A 16,489-nucleotide genomic window follows, 5' to 3' on the forward strand; every position below is an offset into this window, starting at 1 on the left:
TGTATAAAAGTGATCCAGAAAAAAGGTATTTGCACGGCTGAATCTCCCAAACATAATGTCGAGTAAAATACAAAACCACACACGCCTATTCTCACACAGACACACACATTTATTATCTCTATCTCATTCATAAAAGGTCACAAAACCTCAAAACTAAACAATGTTGAAGAATTCATGCTTAGGCATTTAAGTTACTAAAATAAAAGTCAAAGGAATGATTTTAATGTAAGTTAGGGTAGTGGTTACTTTTGGTGGTGAGGTGATAGGAATGGTCATGGTTATACACTGGCATTATTGTTTAGTCGCTCAGTCATGACTGACTCTTTGCGACCTCCTGGACCACCAGGCTCCTCTGTCCGTGGGATTTTCCAGGCAAGATTATTGGAGTGATTTACCATTTCCCTCTCCAGGGGATCTTCCTGACCTAGGGATCGAATCTGCTTCTCTGCATCTTCTACACTGCAAACAGATTCTTTACTGCTGAGCCAGTAGGGAAGCCCATACACTAGTATTACCTTTGGAATAAATCACGTATACATTTTTCTGTGTTTTATTTCTGCTATGTCAGTGGTTATATTTGTGTTATAATCCACAGGGTTTTTTTAAGTTTACAAAATTAAAAAAATAAAAGGCAAGTAAAGTGACTTGAGTCAAAAGAACAGAATTCTTCCTTCAGTTTTCGAGTCCAGTGTCCCATTTCAAGATCACGGTGTTTCTTTTCCTTCTCCTCTTTTTAAAAGGACCTTTATGGAGATGTAATTTGCTTCCCTGGTGGCTCAGCAGTGACGAATCCACCTGCCAATGCAGGAGACGCAGATTTAATTCCTGGGTTGAGGAGATCCTGGAGGGGAAATGGCAACCCAGTCCAGTGTTCTTGCCTGGGAAATCCCATGGACAGAGGAGACTGGTGGGCTCCAGTCCACAGGGTCGCAAAAGGGTCAGGGACGACTTAGCAACTAAACAACGAGTGTACGTGCCACACCGTGTGCCCGCTGGAAGTGTACAGGCAGGTGTGTTCACAAGTACACGCAGCCACCGCTCTTCCACTTTCCTGGCTTAGCTGTGCTGAGCCCGTGGCTTTATTTCTGAGTCTCGAGCTTCCTGGTTTTTGCACAGGACCAGAGGGCCAGGTGCCTGTATAGCCAGAGGCTAGTAACATAGTCTCTGGAAGCAGGTGGAATGGGTGCACATCCTAGTTTCCTCCCTTACCAGCTGTGTGCCTGGGCAGGTTGCTTAGCTCCTCGGAGCCTCATCCACGTTCTTGGTGAGGGACTCAGGTGAGGATGCAGTGGGGTGAGTGTATAAAGCCCTAGTGCCGTGCCTGGTACATAGTAAGCCCTCAGAAACGGTTGGTATTGTTGGTACTGTGATGCCTACTTGTGTGCATGTTCTGATTCTTCCTTTGTCCTTTCCTTCTCCGGACGCAGGCGTGACCAGGGAGTGTCCGGGGACCAGGTCTCCATCATGGTGGACGGAGTCCAGGTTGCGCTCCCGTCGTATGAGGAGGCTGTATACGGCAGTTCCGGTCACTGTGTGCCACCAGCAGACCCCAGAGTGCAGATTGTGCTGTCAGAAGGGTCTGGGCCCAGCGGGAGGAGCGGGATGAGGGAGCCGCACCCGCAGGACCAGGGGGCCTGTTCTTCTGCAGGCAGCGAGGAAGAGGCCCCGGGCCAGTCTGGACTGTGTGAAGCCTGGGGCTCTCGGGGCTCAGAGACTGTGATGGTGCACCAGGCAACCACCTCTTCCTGGGTGGCCGGTTCAGGGAGCAGCCGAGCGGCACACAAAGAAGCCCCGGATTCAGAGAACAGTGACATACAGAGCCTCGCGTCAGAGGACTACACAGATGGTAGGTGGTCTGTGCCGGTGCCCAGGGCCCTTGCTGGGAGTGAGGAAGGGCAGTGAGCCTTTCTAATCATTGGTGTGCCTGGGGCAAAGAAGGATTGTACCTAGGGGATTATCGTACAAAATAGGATTTTACCCTAGGTGGGCCTTTGGGCTCTGTATTGGGAGACTTTTTGCTATTGTCTGTGAGTCTTAATAGGTTTGGAGTCTCTGAAACTATTCATGGCCTCAGGGAAATACTAAATCAAAGGGTAGACAGCCAGTTGGAGGTGGAAGTGGGGCCTGTCCTTTTGTTATAATTCTTATGTTCCTGAAAGGACAGGAATGACAAGGAGGCGTGGGGTCTTAGAAAAACTGGAGCCTGTATCTCTGCCAGAGCATTCTGCTGCTTCATTCTAACCAGGAGCATGTCAGCTCCTGTGCTGTTTGGTTTTCTTGCACTACCTCAGGTCAGACCTCACGGTCATCCTGAGAAGTAGGTGTTGTAACCAACACCAATTTACAGATAGGGAAGCTGAGGCTCCAAGAGGGTAAGTCTTGGTAAATGGCTGAATTGGGATTTGAAGCCAGATGGATCTGCTCCCAAGCCTGTATCATAATCCATGGTGCCATACTGCCTCCCAGGTAACTCCGGGGCCTTTGTGGTAAAGCCGTCAGAGGATGAAATTGCTCCCTCCTGACACCTCTGCCTTTACTGGAGCCTGGAGCATCAAACACTGGGATTGACTCTTGTCACTTTAAAAACCATCTTTACATGAAATCCCACTGTGGTTCAGGATGCAGAATAAACCTAGATGTTTCCCTTTAGAAAGTCAGGACTTCCATGCTTACCAATCCCGTTCACCCCCCACCACTGCCCCCCGACCCCTCTGCCAAAAGTGCTTTAGAGCTCTCCCCTTCCTGCGAGTCCTGGCCACAGTTAGTGTCTAAGGTTTAGAATATCTGAAAGCCAAGAAGTTGGAAATTTTTAAGTGCAGATCAGGTTTCGGGTTTCCTGAGTATCACCAGTATGCCTCCTATTATCTTGGTGGGATGTAGAGCTAGGAAGGGGCCATTAAATCCTTGGGCCAGATTTAAAGTTGGAAGCCAGTGGCCCCAGGGCAGCCAGCTGTACATGCTGTGTGTCTGCGTGTACTGACGTAGACCTCAGCCCCTGTCCTTCATAAAGAGCCCTGGGGTGCCAGCTCTTCTCCCTTCTCCTTGTCCCTGGCTTTGTTCCACGTGTTGAACAAGCATTATTCAGACAGAGCCCATCTTGTGCCTGGTGTTGGATTAGGTTTCAGGTGCGATGGAAAGAACCACAAAACATGCTGTCTGCATGCATGGACTGTCAGTCAGTTGGGAAGATGGAGCATATACCTGAGAGTTAGAGAAAAAAATGGAACCAAATGGTAGGGTCCATGTCAGAATATTGTTGTTCGGTTGCTGTCGTGTCCGACACTTTGCCACCCCATGGACTACAGCACGCCAGAGTCCTCTGTCTTCCATATCTCCCAGAGTTTGCTCAAATTCATGTCAGTTGAATTAGGTATGTCAGAATGAGGGGTGTGCAAAACCAGACACAGAGGTTATTGAGTTGGTTGCAGGTTAAGCCCAAGTTATCTGGGGCAGACAGTTGTGCAGGAAGCCAGGCCCTTCAGGTATCAGTCTAGCCCAGGTGACGTGTGAGATGACTTGAGACCCAGAGAAGGGGATTGATTTACTCAGAATCACACAGCTGAAGGATGGCTTTAAGAAGGAGGTGAGACTTACCAGGGCTCAGTAGCCTCATAAGATGAGAATAAGGGTAGAAAGAGAAGCAACTAAACCATCAGCATCCAAGCAGAGGAGGGTGCAGGGTGGCAGGGCCAGAAAGGGTTTGAATACTGGACTGGCTGTTCAGGTTTTCTCACACAGACAGACGGAGAGATGAGCAGGAAGGCCTGGAGAAGGGGTGAGGGGTTTAGACTAGCTAGGAGTGTGCGAGGGGCCCCCGCAGTGGGGTGAGCTGCGCTGCCGTCACCCACACGGGTAACCACTCTGCTTTCCGTCTTCCTCCGCCCGCAGATATCCCACTGTTGAAAGAAGCATGAGGGCTGCCACGGGCTTCTCTCCTCTCTGCCCTTCCTCCTCTCCCTGTGGGTTTGAGCACCACGTCCTCCAGCCGCCCTGCCCGGAGACCTGAGCTGCCCACCTGTGTGTCTGTATCTCCGCACCTCTGAGGGCCCACAGGCCCACTTCGCTGGAAACTCCAGGAAGAATCTCGCCATCTGCCTGCTGGACGGCTGGAGGAGCTGGCTCCCTGTGCGCCCCAGCTTTTCCACCTGTGTCGGGGACGTTATCTGAACGTGTGGGTTGACCCCTTCCCTCCCCGGAGCCCTCCAGTCCCCTGCAGCCAGCTCCTGGGTGGCAGCCCCCCGGCTCCCGTGGCCCGAGCGCGCCGTGTTTACTTGTGCCTTCCTCCCCCCGGTCCGGTCTCCCTGTCACGCGGGCTGGTTGCTGTCCTACAAGCCTTCACGGCTGCGCTGCTGCTCCCCCAGGGGGGCCAGGCCTGGGTCTGGCCCATTTGCTTTGGAGACTGGCACCACTGCCCTTAGCAGGAGCAGATCCCAAAGTGGCTTCAGGTGGGGCCAGAGTGTGGGGCCCTGGGCCTGCCATTGGCTGACAGCAGTGGTGCGCTGCCTCGACTGAGGACGGAGGCTGTGAAAAGTCACCCCACAGCCATCCTCACTCCAGCTGTCTAGCTCAGAGGTGGCGGCTCCTGGCCCTGGTGAGTTTCTGAGAAGCGTCCAGAAGATCCCAAGGGAGGGAAGGAAGGTGGCTGTTAATGATTTGTCTTCCTAATATGCAAGTCCTCACTTCCTGCTTCCAGCATCTGGCCTTCCTGGCCTTGGTTTTTTTTTTTTTTCTCTTTCCCTGGAGCCTAAGGGGAAGGTGCCTGCTGCCTCCTGGGTGTGACGCCATGTGGCCCTGGCTTCCTTGCTGGCCAGGGCCAGCGGCGTCCCCCATGGGACGTGAGAGTTCTGAGATGCCGTGGGGTGCCCCACTGGTCACTGGCAGTTGGGGGCCAGTGGCCTCGTCCTGGGTTCGTGGTGATGGAAGGGGGCCTGCGGGGCACCGACCGAGCCCCCAGACGGCTGCAGGCAGCTCCGGCCCGGTCCTGAGGGTCCTCGTCACCGCAGTCACGTGCCTTAGTAACTGTGCCCGGGAAGCATGCTGCCGCTTGCTCGCTGCTGCTTCTCCTCCTCCTCCCGCCCTCCCCTGCTGCCTTCCACTCGTCACAGCTGACAGACGACACCCCTGGAGACATCAGCACACACCCCCACCCGCTGCGTGCGCTTGCTGGTGGGGACGGTTTGGGAGCAGCCTGGCTCCAGGGCCCTGGTGTGGAAGGAGTGGCCAGGGCCCTCGCTGGGGCTGCTCCCTCGGCGGGCTGCTGCCTCTTCATGAGATGTGGCATTAGGGAGTGCTTGTTGTTGCTTTTGTTCCTGAAGCGCTGCCCCTCTGCTCCCCGCTGAGCCTGAAAATACTCGAGCCTGGGGCGTTTTCAGTTCCTGACCTACCAGGGTAGCTCCGGTGGCCTTCTCTCAGCCTCCCACCCCCTTGCTCAACACTCGCACTTTATTCCCGCTTATCCTGGCCTCTCACCCCTGTAGTCTTCCTTCCTCTCAGGTAAGGGCAATGCCTGCCGAGCGTTTCTCTCTCTCTCCTTCCCACCTGGTGCCCACAGCCCTGGCCCGCAAGGAGGAGGTGCCTAAGGGAAAGTGCAGAACGGAGTAGGCCTGCCCTTGGCCTCCAAAGAGGCCGTGTCCAGAGATGCGCCTGCCAGCTGTGGCTGGCCCGGGGCCCATCTGGAGGGCAGGGTCCCCACGACCCCAGTCACTTCAGCCCGCACAGGTTCTGCTCCGCCCGTGGTACCCTTGTCTTCCTCCGGAAGGGAGCAAGGCCCGGTAGGGGGATGGGCTGGGGGTGCCTGCAGAGTCTCACTGCTGAGCCCGCAGCTTTCGTTTCCCCATCTTCCAGCACCTGAACTCGCGTCTAGAATATTTTTTTAAACGGGGCTCTTACCCTTTTTTTATATAAATACTCTGGGGGTTTTCCCCATGAGATTGCACTTTTTGTTTGCGGTTTATCCAGCCACAGAGATGATCCGCCTGCCGCTTGAAAAAAATGAAAAAGCCTGCCTTCTGAACCCTTCTTTCACCTTGCCCGCCCACCCTGGGGGGATCACAAGCCCAGACTTGCCACCTGGGAGGGAGGAGAGAAAAGTTGGGAGGCTCCCCTCCCCTGCTCCCCTGTCCCTGGCTTTGATGAAGCCTGCCTCCTGGAGGCCCCTGGCATGTGGGTACCGGGCCAGCCTCACCTCCCTGCTTACCCGCCGTGATGGCTTCCCGCAATTAGTTCTCGTCTCCCAAATCAGCCATGAACTGCTGTTTCTAGAGCTTCTGGCCCTTGTTTCAGATGTGAAGGATCAGGGCCTCCACGGTGGCCTTGGGGTGGGGGCTGGCTGAGAGACAAGGTGGTGTTGGGGGCCACCAGAGGGGCCTGGAGCAGTGGTGAAAGCTGCCCTGGTGTGGCTTCCCTGGGCTCACCTCTAGGGGAACCCAGCAGAGGACTTGTACGGGAGAACAGTTGGCACCAAAGGACTTTTAAGAAGCGTTTTTTTCTTTTTATTTGCATACACGGGCTGACTCAATGTAGGTTTTATATCTTGGCAACTTGCAGTCACATTCCAGTGACTTTCAAGGGCCAGTATATGGTGAAAAATCACTTAAATTTTCTAACATTTTCAATGCCTTAGTTCAGCAGGTAGGCTCTATCTTTTGCCATTTTTGAGTTTTGTGTGCTGTGTTCCCATTTCACTGGGTGTGAACTGTGAAATGGGCCAAGTCCTGGCCACTTTGTGAGTTCTTCTGGTTTTATAAGGCATTTCAACGTACATCCTCCCAACACTCCATTTGCAAACAGAACTTAACTCCTGTCTCATCCCCATTCTTCCTGCCAGCCGCGAAGCTTCATGGAGAAGCTGATGGCCAGACAAAGGTATACTTTTCCTGCTAAGTCAGTGGTGGCACAGGAGCCCTAGCACTTGACCTTTCCCCTCCCCACCCCTGTGGAGCTCAAACCACTGCTTCCCATATAACTGTCACTTCCATTCCCAGGGAGCATCGCTACATAGAGAATGAAAAATGCTGCAGACATTTCTAGATCCTTGCCTGTTTGTTATTTCCCCCCCTCTCCTTGAAAATATAGGGCCCAGAAGGGAAAGGACACAGGCTTGACAGCTTCATTCCAGATGTGCTTGCTGAGGACAGAGTCCAGGAGCTTCCCTGAAGCCTGCCAGAGCTCCTGGCCTTCAGCACAAGGCCTGTTGTTACTGGAGTCCGGTGAGGGGCTCGGAGAGGATTTTGTGTGGCAGGTTTGTAGACCGAGTGGTAGAGTAGCCAGTTCCCCAGAGAGTGAAGGGCAGGCTCAGCTTTCCTGGGAAGCAACTCCTCTTAACCGCCAGTTGAAAATCTAGTAGAATTTTGAACAAGAACCCCAAGGTTGAGCCCTGTGCTAGGAGCTGGGGGATGTGCCTGGGCAAAGCACTTGGACCATCATGCAGGGAGAAGAGAGGGTTGAGGGTGGCCTGGCGGCTCATCACGCCACTATGGAACCTCAGCAACAGTTTCACATGACACGCGCATCATTGACTGTGCAGGATGTCACCCAATCAGTTTGGGTTTGCTTTATTTTATTTTATATATATATTTTTTGGTATCCTGTACATTGCAGTGGGTGTGAAGATAGTATTTTAATATTTGTACAAAGTTTAATTTAATTTTAATTGTTCTCTGTATATAACTGCATTTCTAAATAATAATAATAAAAAAAAAAGTTCTTTTGAAGGCAGTTGTGAGAGATGTGATCCTTCCAGAAAGTTTTTGCAGAAACCCTCCCAGGGGCAGGAACTCATGAAGGGCATGAAAACACCAGCTCTGAGGGGAAGAGATGCCTGATAAGAGGAGACGGGACAGGGAGGTGGTGTGTGGAACAAGGAGGAGGGACCACAAACACAAGTGAAAGCATGTCAGTCCCCTCAGCGTGCCAACCACTGTGCTCAGGCTGCGGTTCAGCAGTGAGCCACATGGTGAGTTGGGGGCCTGCGTGGAATTCCCGTCAGGAAGGAAGACAGAGCAGCAGCCAGTGATGGCCGTGGTGACAGAAGTTATGTTGAGGGGACAGTCAGGAATACCTTATGGTTGAAAGGCCATGTAACTGAGAAGAGGGAAGCTAGAACAGTGAGACTGAGGGGCAGGACCCAGCGTCTGCGTGGGCAACAGAAAAGCACTTGGAGTTTGAGAAACCAAAAGGGGTCTAGGGCCGCTGCAGGGGGCTGAGGGCAGAGGGCTCAGGGACCGCTGAAGGAGGCAGACAGAGGCTAATGGTCGGAAACCCTTGCCAGCCACGCTGGGGCGTTTCACTTCTTCCTGAGGACAACAGGAAGTGCCCTCGTGGTTTTAATCAATAGAATGACTTAGCTCCACTTTGTTTTCGGAAGCTATCTCTGTCTCTTAAGAAGAATGAATTTACGGGGATAAAAACATACATAAGAGAGAGACCATGTAAGAAGTTGTTGGTTCTGTGGGGAATAAGGTAGTTTGAGCAGCGAGGTGAACAGCAACACCATTCTCTGAGGGGGAGAGGAAGTACTGGAGACCTAGAGCTGAAAGAGCAGGAGGTAAAAAGAGGTCACTGCCAGGTAGGAGAGGTCAACAGTACTCAACAGGTAGTAAGGGTATGAGTAGAAAGATGTACCGGGTACTTCGGGATAAAAATTCAGGCCACCCTTAGTTTTGTCCCCCTGGGAAATGGTCAAGATGTGTTTACACACAGTGTCATGTGGAAAAGCATTCTAGGGGTATCTGTGCCCAACACCCAGTCTCAAGCTCAGAACACCCGTCTTCAGTAGGGTCTGCCCAGGCAACACTGCCATAACTGCAAGGGGGTGGAGAGACGAGTGGTCCAGCTTTGAAGTGATGGTGATAGTGGAAGTGAAGTGAAAGGCACTCAGTTGTGTCCAACTCTTTGCGACCCCATGGACTGTAGCCCGCTAGGCTCCTCAGTCCATGGAATTCTCCAGGCAAGAAGACTGGAGTGGATTGCCATTCCCTTCTCCAGGGGACCTTCCCAACCCAGAGATGGAACTCAGGTCTCCTGCATTGCAGGAAGATTCTTTACCATCTGAGCCACCAGGGAAGTCTGATGGTGGTAATGGCTGGTCCTTAAAAAAGCACTTACTCTGCACCAGGCAGGGTTCTAAGTGTTCCATGTGTATCAACTCAGAGCCCTGAATCACATAGAATGGAAGTGAGGCCTAAAGAGGTGAACCGACTTGCCCAAGGTGGAGCCAGAATTGAATTCGAACCCAGATAGCCCTGAAGGAGTGATCCCCTCCCGGCCCACTTCCCACCCCACCAGATTCTGCCTGCCTCTCAAGGCCCTCATCCCCTTCCTACTGCCTTTCAGAGTCTGTTCTCAGCAGTGAGCTTCAGATAGAGGAAGAACTCTTAATTTCAGAGCAAGGAAATGGCATTCTGTCATGAGGACAATACGGTACCCTCATCTCAGAGGATTGGGATGTGCCCTTCATGGCGTTGAGGGAGGAGGCATTTAAGCTATGCAAAATGTGATGAGAAATAAATTCACCAAGCAGCAAGAGTTGTTCCTCCACGAGAAAAAAACACAGACAAGACCGCTTGTTTCAATGAGAGGTAAGTCATCTCTCTCTCTGGAATATGGGAGAGAAGCATATCCCATCAGGTAAGAAATGCTGGGGAAGGGAGTTTTGTCCAAACAGGGTCAGCCACAGGTTGGCAGCCCTTCTCTTGATGACAGATGAGAGGAACAAAAGAAACAGCCCACAAAACCTGCGGAACTGCTGGGGGAAGGGCTGTCTTTGACGTGATTGGCCTAGATTGGAAAGGAGATGGAAGGGGAGAAAAGAAATTTTCTACCCTGCTACTGAAGCCCCATTTCCCAGTTTGGAAAGCCGAGACTCCCAGACAAGGACAAAAGTAACAATCTCCAGGGCAGGGCTTTCTCAGACTACTTAAAATACCTTTAAATATGCCAAAGTAACACACAATCATTTCAGAAAATTTAGAAAGAAAGTTAAAATCACCCATAATTCCACCTTCTACTGACAATGTTCTAATCATAAAGATTTCATTGACACCATTTTTAACGGTTGCATAGACCCTATCATATTGGTAATCTGGACTTTTAGGTTGTCAAATTTTTTTTTAAATTCTTATAGCCAATGGGTTGATAGTATTTTAAATTACTTCTCTGGGATAAACTGCCGGAAATGGAATTGCAAGATCAGAAGAAGCACATGTTAGAGGCTTTTGAGACAGCTCAAATTGCCCACCAAGAAAGTTACTCCAAAGTACAATCTCATTGGCAGTGTTCATGTCCCAGCGACCTCACCAGCCAGCATGGGTTATTTTGGTTTTTGTTTTTTAATGTATTGGCTGCACTGGATCTTCATTGCTGCACAGGGACTTTCTCTAGTTGCCACCAGCAGGGGCTGCTCTGCAGTTGTGGGGTGCAGGCTTCTCATTGCAGTGGCTTCCCTTGTTTCTGTTGCGGAGCGTGGGCCCTAAGGCTCGTGGGCTCAGTAATTGTGGCACAGGGGTTTAGTTGCCTCTAGGCATGTTGGATCTTCCCAGACGAGGGATCAAACTCATGTCCCTTGTATTGGCAGGTGGATTCTTAACCACTGGACCACCAGGGAAGTCCAGCATGAGGTATTATCTTTTAAAAAAAAAAATAAGCCAGTTGAAAGAAAATGGCATTTTGATCTATAGTTGTTCATTATTCCTGAAGTTGAATTTTAAAAGAAGTTGAAACTGTCCAAGTTTGAGGTCCAAGACATCCAGGTTTGGGAGAGAGAGAGAACTTCCTGAGGCAAGAAATGAATCTGTACCTGGATAGACATGGCACATTCCCACAGCGACAGGCCCAGGTTGTTGCTCTAAGCTCTGTGAGGTAGGGGAGCACCACGGCTTGGGGACTGTCCCATCCCACGCCCAGAGGGGAACAGCTGTTTGGCATCTCAGATTTCCCATGATGCCCCAGGGCCACCAGAAAAGGAAATTTCATAACACAGGAATGTCCTGAACAGCCTGTCTGGGGTAACTTGAACTGTTCCCCAGCCTGGGGTGGCTGACGACTCAACTTGGCAGGAAGCTGCGGAGGCTTTGCAAGTATGGACTTCCCCACCGTGGAGCTTGCTGGGGAAGTGGGTTGTCCAGCCTCCAGCAAAAGGCAGCATGCTTGCGGGTTCAGCCTGCTGACCTGGGCTGAGCATCTGAGGTGATCTTGGGTGTGTGAAGGAAGGACTTTGGCTCCACACAAACACACCAAGGATGGGGGCTGGTGCTGTGACTTCTAGGGTGGTCTCAAAGCCCTTGAACATCGAGCTCTGAAGACTTTTACAGAATTTGGTGCTGTAGCCTTTTTATGGAGAAGGCAATGGCACCCCACTCCAGTACTCTTGCCTGGAAAATCCCGTGGATGGAGGACCCTGGTAGGCTGCAGTCCATGGGGTCACTAAGAGTTGGACACGACTGAGTGATTTCACTTTCGCTTTTCACTTTCATGCGTTAGAGAAGGAAATGGCAACCCGCTCCAGTGTTCTTGCCTGGAGAATCCCAGGGACGGGGAGCCTGGTGGGCTGCCATCTATGGGGTCGCACAGAGTTGGACACGAATGAAGCGACTTAGCAATAGCAGCAGCAGCAGCCTTTTTATGGAATGGCCGTTCTCACTCCTAGTCATTCATTCATTTGCCGATTTACTCAACAGTTTTTTGTTGTTGTTTTAAAGCTTCCCTGGTGGCTCAGATGGTAAAGCGTTTGCCTGCAATGTGGAAGACCCAGTTCAATCCCTGGGTTGGGAAGATTCCCTGGAGAAGGAAATGGCAACCCACTCCAGTATTCTTGCCTGGAGAATCCCATGGGCAGAGGAGCCTGATAGACTACAGTTCATGGGGTCACAAAGAGTTGGACACCACTGAGCGACTTCACTTTCACTTTCTTTCTTTGTTTCTGTTTTTTTTAGAGTTAGCTTTACACAAAATCTGGTACTAGGTCCCAGGAGTACAGCAGTGAGTAAGAGTCAGTCTTTGTCCTCAAGGAGTTTGCAGACTAATAGGGGAGAAAGAGATTAAACAGCTGCCTAAAATTTAAGGCAGAACTTAAAGGAAGCTATTGGAGCACCCGCAAAGTGCCTGGGGAGTGAAGAGTGAAGAGTTCATTTCTTGGGGGATGAGCAAAGATTCCCCAGGGAAGGTGCCATTTGCTTTACGTCATAAAGGATGAATTTTATTTTAATACTCTAGGTAGAAGAGTAAGTCAACAAGGAGCTATAAGGTGGGAAGTGTGAAGAAGCAGTTCCTTCAGGCTGTGTGTGTGTGCTCAGTCATTCAGTCGTGTCCTACTCTTTGCGACCCTATGGACTGCGTCCCACTAGGCTTCTCTGTGCATGGAATTTTCCAGTCAAGAATACTGGGATGAACTGCCATTTCCTACTCCAGGGATCAAATCTGAGTTTCTTGTATCTTGCGCATTGGCAGGCAGATTCTTTACCACTGAGCCACATAGAAAGCCCATTCTTCAGGCTACAGAGACCTATAGGAGCAAAGCACCAGCATATAAGATGAGGAAGCATCTGAAATCACCACTTCTGCAGGTTAATTAAAGAAGGTCAGTGTGAGCAATTTCAACCTAAAACTTAAGATCTGCCACAATTAGAAATGCCTTTCTCCTCTGGGTTGATTAAACTTTAATTATTTTAATCACAAGAAAGAAATCCAGGATACCCATAGACAAGTGTCTGAGACTTCCTGTCCCAGAGTCTGTTCCCTACAAAAACAGAGCACTGAGCATAACTGACTTGCTGCCAACCTGCCAGCTCCTGCTCCTGCCTGCAGGGGGCGTCCTCAGAGATAGCGAGAACGCGTCCATGTCTCTAGTACAGGGCCGGTTCACTAGCTCTTTGGGGACAGAAGGGACACCCAGTGCTTGCAACCAAGTTTCTGCCAGCAGCAGCCAGGCAGCCATTTCAATGTTGAGAGGTGTTTTTGCCCTTTCTGTCATTTCCTTGAAGCGGAATTAAGGGACAGTGGTTACATCCAACTACAATAGTTTTTCCTTGTCACGTTTCTTTTTCATTAGAAACGTTGGAAAATAAGCTGCCTTATAATGAGTGATACATGTTAAAACATCGGAAGTAATACTTTTTTCACTTATCAGTTTGGCAAAAGGAAAAGCTTAAAAATATCTGCTGCTGCTAAGTTGCTTCAGTCGTGTCTGACTCTGTGCGACCCCATAGACGGCAGCCCACCAGGCTCCCCCGTCCCTGGGATTCTCCAGGCAAGAACACTGGAGTGGGTTGCCATTTCCTTCTCCAATGCATGAAAGTGAAAAGGGAAAGTGAAGTTGCTCAGTCATGTCCAACTCTTAGTGACCCCATGGACTACAGCCTACCAGGCTCCTCTGCCCACGGGACTTTCCAGGCAAGAGTACTGGAGTGGGGTGCCATTGCCTTTATCTAGTGGGAGTATAAATTGGTACATTCTCCATGGAGAGTAATTTGGCGACAACCATCAAATTACAATGCAGTTCCTCTTCCCTTCATTTACTGAACAGTTCAATTCTAATACCAGTTAAGTGGGGGCAGAATTACACAATCAGAAAAGGAAACAGGATGAACACAATGAACCATGCAGTGTCAGGTTGGAATGGTAAGATTTCATGGTTTCAATCTATATAAATATAGAAATATAAATAATGCATGTATGCAGGTACACACACACATGAGCTAGATATTCCCAAGCTCTTTGCAGAGGATTTGGGATCAGTGACACTTCAACAGCAGCTAGCACACCTGAAGTTTGGATCTTGGCTTTTAAAGACTGTTTTCCACTAAAAGGAACCTGGGCTCCTTGGAGAAATGGCTGATTCCAGAGCCCCAGCAGGAAGATTACTAGATGAACTTACAATATCTTGATGTATCAGAAAGTTAAAAAAAAAAAAGTGCTAAAAAAATGATGGGTACATGTCCAAAGTACTCCCACTCGCACGGGCATCTACTGACCGAATCAGGAACGACATGAGCATCAAAATAATGATAATAATAAAATTAAAAAAACATACAAATAATAGAATCAGTTAAAAAAAATAATGATAATAGATTTTAATCCATTGCATAAAATAGAAGGCCACAAATCCATATAGGTAAACTGAAGTCCTGGTAGATACTACTTCATTCAGGGGGACAAATCAAAAATCACATAGCACCTGACAGAATGCATCACGTCCAAACACGTCCACCAAACTCAACCTAAATCTAATCATGAAAAAATGATACAAACCCAGACTGAGTATTTTTTACAAAAATGGGCATATAGTCCTCAAAATGCCAAGTTCACACAGAACAAAAAACACTGAGAAATGCAAGGCGTGATTCTGAATTGAATCCTTTGACATAAAAGACATTATTGGGACAACTGGTGAAACTTGAGTCCAGTGTGAGGATTAGATGGTAGTGATGTATCTGTGTTAATTTCTTGTTCTGTTGGTTATATTGAGGTTATTCAGGGCCATGTCCTTGTTCGTAGGGAATACATGTTAAAGGGGATCCAACAACATACTCCCCAAATGAGTCAGGAAACTCTATAAATTTGTTTCTAAATAAAATAATTTACTTAAAAAATATTACAATGTACTCTTTGACCAAGAAATTCTCCTTTCAGGAATTTTTTCTGAAAGATGTTCTTGCATAAAAATATCAAATGTATACAAGCTGTTCATTGCAGTTGTCTAATCACTGCAGATGGTGATTGCAGCCATGAAATTAAAAGATGCTTACTCCTTGGAAGGAAAGTTATGACCAACCTAGATAGCATATTCAAAAGCAGAGACATTACTTTGCCAACAAAGGTCCATCTAGTCAAGGCTATGGTTTTTCCAGTGGTCATGTATGGATGTGAAAGTTGGACTGTGAAGAAAGCTGAGCGCTGAAGAATTGATGCTTTTGAACTGTGGTGTTGGAGAAGACTCTTGAGAGTCCCTTGGACTGCAAGGAGATCCAACCAGTCCGTTCTAAAGGAGATCAGTCCTGGGTGTGTTCATTGGAAAGAGTGATACTAAAGCTGAAACTCCAGTACTTTGGCCACCTCATGCGAAGAGTTGACTCATTGGAAAAGACCCTGATGCTGTGAGGGGTTGGGGGCAGGAGGAGAAGGGGATGACAGAGGATGAGATGGCTGGATGGCATCAAGGACTCGATGGACATGAGTTTGAGTAAACTCTGGGAGTTGGTGATGGACAGGGAGGCCTGGCGTGCTGTGATTCATGGGGTCGCAAAGAATCGGACACGACTGAGCGACTGAACTGAACTGAACTGAATAAAGCCAAAACTTCAAAATAACCTAAATGATCATCAACACAGGCTAAATACATATGATACATCAAGCATTAAATGAACATGGTGGAGGAGGCAGGGGAAGAGAATAAAACAGCTCTGGACTATTCTGCAGGATACATTGTTGTAAAAAACAACAACAACAACAAAACAGGCACAGAAGAGGGTGCTGGAACACTATCACTTGTATACCAAAAAAAGATCTTTTAAATGTGTCAATGTGCAACCTTTTCTTTTCACAGAGAATCACTCCAGATATGGGTAACATTGAGAACCTCTTGAAGAGAAAGAGTGACTTGGGAGGAAAGGTCACTTTCCATACCTTTTGCACTTTTGAATTTTGTAGCAAGTGAACATATTGCCTCTTCAATAAATTATTCCTTAAAAAAGCAAAATGCCTGATACCTAAGCACACAGAAAATATTCTCAAAGAATATTGAAAATGTATCTGATCTTTTCATTTGTTACAAATTAGTAATCTGCCTTCTGGGAAGGGACACACAGCTCCCCAAAGAGCTTTGCTTAAGAACTAATAAACCATATTCATTGCCTGTTATTTCCATCTGCCTTTCTGGAGAAAATAAAACTATTTACTAGAATCTTTAGTATTATGAACTGAATTATGTCCACACCCCCCTGACCAAATGCATATGTTGAAGTCTTAATTCCCAGTATCTTGGAATGTGTCTGAAATTGGAGACAGCATCTTTAAAGGCGTAATTAGGTTAAAATGAGGTCATTAGAGTGGGTCATAATCCAGTATGACTGGTGTCCTCATAAGAAGAGGGAATTTTAATATATACACACAGAAGGAAGAGGGCTTCCCTGATGGCTCAGTGGTAAAAGCAGGAGTGCCAAAGCAGGAGACGTAAGAGATGCGAGTTCGATCCCTGGATTGGGAAGATGCCCTGGAGGGCAACCCACTCCAGTGTTCTTGCCTGGAAAATCCCATGGACAGAGGAGCCTGGTGGGCTGCAGTCCATGGGATTGCAAAGAGTCAGACACGACTGAGCAACTAACTTCCACTTTCCCTTAGGCAAGTGGGAGCCATCAAAGGATTCTGGAGAGCAGGAGAGGCTCTGAGTATATTAGAAAAGAACTTGGTGGACAATGAATCAGAATCGAAATCCACCAGGAGACCACTGCAAGCATCCTGTACTGGATGGAGAGGAATAAGAGACAGAAAGGTCAAA

The 16,489-nt window shown here is 48.8% G+C and overlaps 1 protein-coding gene across 12 annotated transcripts in view; it reads left to right on the forward strand.

Annotated features, from left to right (window-relative positions):
• Positions 1 to 15,433, forward strand: part of SUSD6 (sushi domain containing 6) — a 102,850-nt gene extending 87,417 nt beyond the window's left edge. For 9 of the 12 annotated variants that reach the window (XM_061429245.1, XM_061429247.1, XM_061429246.1 and 6 more), the window contains 3 exons: positions 1,428 to 1,846; positions 3,889 to 9,578; positions 12,445 to 15,433. In XM_061429245.1, coding sequence (XP_061285229.1) covers positions 1,428 to 1,846; positions 3,889 to 3,914 — 445 coding nt within the window. In that variant the 3' untranslated portion in view covers positions 3,915 to 9,578; positions 12,445 to 15,433. The remainder of the gene's footprint in view (positions 1 to 1,427; positions 1,847 to 3,888; positions 9,579 to 12,444) is intronic. The other 3 variants (XM_061429251.1, XM_061429249.1, XM_061429252.1) reach the window with 3 other exon arrangements.
• Positions 15,434 to 16,489: the final 1,056 nt, after the last annotated feature.

The sequence above is a fragment of the Bos javanicus genome, chromosome 10, assembly GCF_032452875.1.
Source record: "Bos javanicus breed banteng chromosome 10, ARS-OSU_banteng_1.0, whole genome shotgun sequence".
Classification (NCBI taxonomy): Eukaryota; Metazoa; Chordata; class Mammalia; order Artiodactyla; family Bovidae; genus Bos; species Bos javanicus.